Raw genomic sequence first — 6787 nt, 5'->3', positions numbered from 1 at the left:
TTTCTCTACTACATAACACTGGGATCGATTTATGATATTGGAACATGACCAAAATATTATAGCTGGTGAATCTAGTGAAGAGTAGTCCTTCGTGTTAGTTATATATGCATTCTCTGCTTGAAGCTTGAAGTAAATATGTGTTTGATGATAGTAGAATTAGTTTTATAATAGCAAGATATTATACCAGTAGTTATTAAGTAAATAAACACTGGTGAACATGAAAAATGAGAGAAGGTGATGAGACCTGCCTGATGTGATCATTTACTATCACCAAATGCCCCTGTTCACCTAGTAATCAGTAAGGGTGTACCTTAGCTATACATATACAGTTTTAATTTATTTTGTTTGGTTTTATTTTGAAATTAAATGTGGGTGAGACATAAAAGAAAAACATCCTGAACAAATGATGTTAGGTTAGGGTATAAACTACAAAAACTTTGGTCATTGAATACTTAGGCCTCTAATTATGGCCTGTTAAAAAAAAAGAGAGGGATGGGGACTGAATAGGGACAAGGGGCTGATGGAAGAAAGGTGGCAGGATAAATAGACAATCATGGGCACCACACTGTACACCCCCAAATATGTATGTACAGTATGTGTGTGTATATATATATTTCATCTTACAGGCTGTATTACAATATGCTTTATTTTTCCTAGGTACCCAATACTGTATAGTGTTCCTGGACACGCATCCAAAAAAATACCAATTTTAACAGTTAAAAACATTTGAAATGTTATTGCTTATTGCTTTACGTAATGAGCTAGCTTTAAGGAGAGAAAGAGTCTTTAAAGATCGTCTATATCCATTAGATGTAAGTGATAAAAAATTGTTAAGGTACTATCGTTTTCCACGTCATATGATCTTAAGACTTTGTGAAGACCTTAAAGATGATATTGAAAGAATAACTAGAAGAGGTCAAGCCATTCCTGCCCATACATCATTGTTAGTAGCTCTGAGATTTTATGCAAGTGGAAGTTTCCAAAGTGTTATTGGAGATTCAACTGGTCTCAGTCAATCGAGTGTATCAAGAATAATAACTGGAGTGACGGAAGCTCTCTACAGAAAAGGACTAGCAGAAATAAAAATGCCAACAGAGATGAATGAAATTATACAAACTAAGTTAAAATTTAATAATATCAGTAGGTTTCCCAATGTAATTGGAGCAATCGATTGTACCCATGTCCCCATTAAAGCTCCAAAAGTTGAAGAAAACATATATGTAAATAGAAAACAATATCATTCTTTGAACATTCAAGTTGTGTCAAATCCTGATAATGTAATCATGGATTTCTGTGCAAGATACCCTGGAAGCACTCATGATGCTTTCATATGGGCTAACAGCAGACTCCATGACAGATTTGAAGCAGGAGAATTTGGCATTTCCTATTTGCTAGGTAAGATATGCATTTTATATATATGACCTTCATTTATAGTACAGTAGGTTGCCTATTTGTTATTTATCGAGTCACAACAAATACACTGTACAGTCTATAAATAAAAGTTGTTTAATATTGAATGGTAACAGCTTATTGTATTATGAATAGTATAAAGAAATTTATTCATGTTGATTTTATATTAAAGAAATGAAAGTGTGTTTTAGCCCTGATATGGAGAATGAGAGTGAGAATTTTGAATGGAAATCAGCAGAAATGTGTTTAAACTGGTGTTTATATACATCATGTGTCATGGGTGTACCAGAGATTACAAGTGGATGATTAAGTTAAATATGGAAGGAAGTGGATTACATTTTGGTTGTTTTGACATGTCAGTTATATGCCTCTGAACATTAAATGAGAATGATGTATGTAATGCAAGAGGTATTCATATGACAGAGGAAGGTAACCAACCACTTCAGATGCTAGAATCAAATAGTGTGTGAAAGACAGTGGGGTTTAGGATTATTGAGTGATTTTTAAAGATGTATGCACATTTTATAAATTAAATATCTATGCAGGTGACAGTGGCTATCCCTTGCAACACAACTTACTTACACCCTTCACAAACCCTGAAAACCCTCCAGAAGAGCTGTATAACAGGAGCCATGCAAGAACAAGAGTGGTAATCGAGAAAACTTTTGGCGTGTTAAAATCTCGGTTTAGGTGTCTCCACAGGTCTGGTGGTAGTCTTCAATATGAACCAGATAAATGTGCAAAGATTTCAGTTGCATGTATGTTGTTGCACAATTATTGCATTGAGCAAAGAATACCTCTTGAAGAGATCATTGATGATGACTTTATAATGAATGAAAATGTTGAAGGTGGAGCACATGAAAATGGGCACACACAAAGAAGGGAAGTAGTAAGGAATTTTTTCTCATAAATTTTTATTTCAAATCATACTTATATAACAAAGTAAAACATGTAATTGAAAACACTACATAATGGAACTTTTGTATAAAAATACAAGTACAGTAACTCAAGAATTTATCAATAACGGAAATCAAAAACATTTATAATTGGATTCATAGATTTATTTGTAAGTTATCCTATCGATTTTTACCTATTAAATTCAATAGCACATACTGTATATGTAAGTGAAACATAAATATACAAACAAACTGTTACAAACATGTACCTGCTGATTTGGAAACATTATTATCCTGCTATACTTTATATGGAAAGTCAGATACCTGAGGAGAAATATATGCATCTGACAAAAGACCAAAAATTTGTTTGAAAAATATATCAATAAATATTTATTCATAGACACTAAGAAATGTGGTACATAATATGGCTGGGTAAATTTTTGGTTTGTAAAATAACAGTGTTTGTTAGCCAATGCTGTGTATACACAGCATTAGCCTTAAAATTGAATTATTTTAATTATAAAATAAAGTTGCTTTCAATACAGTACAGTGTTTAATATACCTTACATGTAAGGGAAAAATTTAATATAATTTTATTTAAATGATATACACAAAACAATGATATAGGCCATCAATATGTTGCCCTTAGACCAATTTGAGGTGAAACATATATTAGGGATGTGATAAAATAATTATATCTTTGCCATTAATCTTTTTGCCAATAAAAATGTTTCTTATTCTGGTGTTTTTTTCATATTGTCACTACTTTGAACTCTCAACAATTAAACCTAGCAATTGATAAACATTCTTTAATACAAAAAACATGTAAATATTTACACCAAACATAAGTTGACTATATGAGGTAGATTGGTTATTAAATTACACTATATACTATGCAAGTCATAGCAAAATTAATGATATGAATAATTGTTACATTTTAATGTTTCAATATTGTTCTTATTTACAATTGTTATTACAAAATATTATAATTTCTTAAACTATTTTTAGAGATTATAATTAGAAAGATTTAAATAAATTTCATAGTGCCTGATTATTTTTCTTGACTGAAGATTTAAGATCCTGAAATTTCTTGCGAACATCGGCTTGTTGTCTTGAGCAGAGACCAACACCACTTACAGCAACAGCTACTTGGCTCCAGGCACAGTGTTTATCTTGGGTAATGACTTGTCTTGATAGCTTCCCAAAAATTATGCGTTCTCTCTTCTTAACCTCATCAACGAGAACTGTCAGCTCCTCTTCACTCAAGTTTGCTTTCCTTTTTATCCCAGATATTTTCTTTGTCTTATTTATTTATGAATACTAAGAGGATGTAGTATGTTTGTTTTGGTTCTTGATAGTAGGTGTAGTTTGCGTGAAGTGTCTATTCTCTCGATGACTGCACGAGTACAAATGTTGGGAGACGCGTTAATGTTGAGAATGACTAGGTTTCAAAAGTGTTTGATGTCTTGTACTGTAGATAAAGTGAATAAACAGAGGCGTGTTAGAGGGAGACGCCGCACTGTAGGATGGGGTGGTTTTGTGCTGGCGTCAGCTAATCCTTGGTGCTGCGGCCAGACACTTGTCTTCTGTGTTTGCCTGTTGGTTGCGCCAACTATGAATGTGGCACAGGTCAAATGTGGCCACTTTGTTGGTCACTGGAGATATTTAGCCAGTGCTTTGATTATTGGATAATTTTCATGTAACGAGATGTCACCTAGTAATATACACGATGGTAAAGGTTATTTTAAGTGCGCTATTTTTTTGTTTTATTTACTCTGGCACTACAATGTCGAAACCAGTGAAGGAGATAGTGTTTGATTGTTTCAGGCACATGACTGGATGCACAGATCATTTCTTCTTCTTGATAGTAGGTAGAGTTTGCAACAGATGATTTTTCTGACAACAATACCACGAGGAACCACAATGTTTACATAACACAGCTGATATTGCATTAGCGTGATTGGTCAGGTTAGAAATGTAACAGTCACTCTGATTGGCCAAACGAAACACAGTAGTGACCTCTGTCGGCACGTAAGTGAACAAGACCCAAAACCTAAATATCTTCTTAAGTGGACCTTATTGAATCGCACCTAAGCATCTTCTTAGGGCGCACTTAGGAACCTTCGTAGCAAACCCACTTACGAAGAAATACACAGAGCTTCCTGAATCTAGGTCCTGGCTACTAGGTACGACATATATATAAATATGCGCATGTAGCGCATCCACTATGGGAGAGCTATTTCCTTCAAAAAGTATAATCGTGTGGCTTTATGTTTAAAAAAACAATTTCAAGTACATTCTTTGATTGAAAAACTTGAATATAAATACAAGTGTTAATTGTAAATGACCAGTTATAAACATAAATAAGAAGTAGGAAAAATGATGTGTGTAACCAGACAAAAACATTGGAACGCTTAGGTGATGAGAGGGTAAACAACCGCCACCATTTTAGCAGCATCCGCCGGTGATGTCCAGCACGAGCATTAAGGGAAAACCTTGACACAAACTGCACCTATCATATAGAAGAAGCACCACCATTGACCGCCAAGTGCTCACATCAAGTCTAACTCTAAGAAACAACACTCAATCCTTGACGCTTCTCCCAACATCCGGGGGAGAAAACCTTCCTCACAAACTGCACCTGTCATAAAGAAGATGAAGACTCACCAGTGTCCACAGTGTCCAAAGGTATTCACCCGTCCTGGAGATGTGAAACGTCACATGTTAGTGCATTCAGGTGATAAACCTCATGAGTGTCCAGAGTGTGGGAAGAGATTCAGTCTGCGTGGAAATATGAAGACTCACATGTTAGTGCATTCAGATGATAAACCTCATGAATGTCCAGAGTGTGGGAAGAGATTTAGTCAGCATGGACATATGAAGACTCACAGGATGGTACATGCGGATGAGAGACCTTTTCAATGTGCTGAGTGTGGCAAAAAATTTAGAGTACGTGGAACTATAACAAGGCACATGTTAGTGCATTCAGGTGACAAGCCTCATGAATGTCCAGAGTGTAGGAAGAAGTTCAGTCGTCTTGGAAGTATGAAGACTCACATGTTAGTGCATTCAGGCGACAAACCTCATGAATGTCCAGAGTGTGGGAAGAGATTCAGTCGTCTTGGAAGTATGAAGACTCACATGTTAGTGCATTCAGGCGACAAACCTCATGAATGTCCAGAGTGTGGGAAGAGATTCAGTCGTCTTGGAAGTATGAAGATTCACCGGAAGGTGCATGCTAATGAGAGACCTTTTCAATGTGCCGAGTGTGGCAAAAAATTTAGAGAACGTGGAAAAATAATAAGGCACATGTTAGTGCATTCAGGTGACAAACCTCATGAATGTCCAGAGTGTGGGAAGAGATTCAGTCTACGTCGAAGTATGACGACTCACATGTTAGTGCATTCAGGTGACAAACCTCATGAGTGTCCAGAGTGTGGGAAGAGATTCAGTGAGCGTGGAAATATGAAGCGTCACATGATGGTGCATGCGGATGAGAAAGCTTTTCAATGTGCCGAGTGTGGCAAAAAATTTAGAGAACGTGGAAAAATAATAAGGCACATGTTAGTGCATTCAGGTGACAAACCTCATGAATGTCCAGAGTGTGGGAAGAAATTCAGTCTACGTCGAAGTATGACGACTCACATGTTAGTGCATTCAGGTGACAAACCTCATGAGTGTCCAGAGTGTGGGAAGAGATTCAGTCAGCATGGACATATGAAGACTCACAGGATGGTACATGCGGATGAGAGACCTTTTCAATGTGCCGAGTGTGGCAAAAAATTTAGAGTACGTGGAACTATAATAAGGCACATGTTAGTGCATTCAGGTGACAAGCCTCATGAATGTCCAGAGTGTAGGAAGAAGTTCAGTCGTCTTGGAAGTATGAAGACTCACATGTTAGTGCATTCAGGTGACAAACCTCATGAATGTCCAGAGTGTGGGAAGAGATTCAGTCGTCTTGGAAGTATGAAGATTCACCGGAAGGTGCATGCTAATGAGAGACCTTTTCAATGTGCCGAGTGTGGCAAAAAATTTAGAGTACGTGGAAAAATAATAAGCCACATGTTAGTGCATTCAGGTGACAAGCCTCTGGAGTGTCCAGAGTGTGGGAAGAGATTCAGTCGTCTTGGTGATATGAAGAAGCACAAAATGATACATGCAGATAATAGGCTAAACACTTAAAGTGTGGAAGGTAATTAAGAGAATGTTGAATGATAATGTGGCACATATAGGTATATTAACTTAACTTTAATCTAACAGTGTGCTATCACAATGTCAGTTGGATGTTCTTCAAAGGTAATTCAATTTTGTTTGAGAAATACACTTCACCATGAAAGGTAAAGATAAAGATATTTTATTATATTGTTCTTTTATGAAAGTTAGATGACCAAGCAAGAACTAGAGAAGCTGACACTATAGGAAAATTCAAAATTGCTTATAAGTATAGAAATATCTCTTTAGTTTAGCAAAGATAAATC

The 6787-nt window shown here is 36.0% G+C and overlaps 2 protein-coding genes across 2 annotated transcripts; both read left to right on the top strand.

The window, feature by feature from the left end:
- The first annotated feature begins 457 nt into the window (after positions 1-457).
- On the top strand, positions 458-3176 carry LOC138371469 (putative nuclease HARBI1). The gene is made up of 2 exons (XM_069336385.1): positions 458-1395; positions 1956-3176. The coding sequence occupies exons 1-2, from the start codon at positions 732-734 to the stop codon at positions 2318-2320; spliced, it is 1029 nt and encodes a 342-aa protein (XP_069192486.1). The 5' UTR covers positions 458-731; the 3' UTR covers positions 2321-3176.
- A 2943-nt stretch (positions 3177-6119) lies between these two features.
- Positions 6120-6491, top strand: LOC138371198 (zinc finger protein 92 homolog). Its single transcript, XM_069336038.1, has one exon. It carries the CDS (start codon positions 6120-6122, stop codon positions 6489-6491), a length of 372 nt encoding a protein of 123 aa, XP_069192139.1.
- Positions 6492-6787: the final 296 nt, after the last annotated feature.

Source organism: Procambarus clarkii, chromosome 35 (genome assembly GCF_040958095.1).
Source record: "Procambarus clarkii isolate CNS0578487 chromosome 35, FALCON_Pclarkii_2.0, whole genome shotgun sequence".
NCBI lineage: Eukaryota > Metazoa > Arthropoda > Malacostraca > Decapoda > Cambaridae > Procambarus > Procambarus clarkii.
This window is presented reverse-complemented; position numbering and strand designations above follow the sequence as displayed.

Coding starts and splice junctions, on each gene's coding strand:
- LOC138371469 (XM_069336385.1), top strand. CDS start 732: ATGTTATTGCTTATTGCTTTACGTAATGAGCTAGCTTTAAGGAGAGAA. Junction 1,396..1,955: donor TGGCATTTCCTATTTGCTAG/GTAAGATATGCA, acceptor ATATCTATGCAG/GTGACAGTGGCTATCCCTTG.
- LOC138371198 (XM_069336038.1), top strand. CDS start 6,120: ATGTTAGTGCATTCAGGTGACAAGCCTCATGAATGTCCAGAGTGTAGG.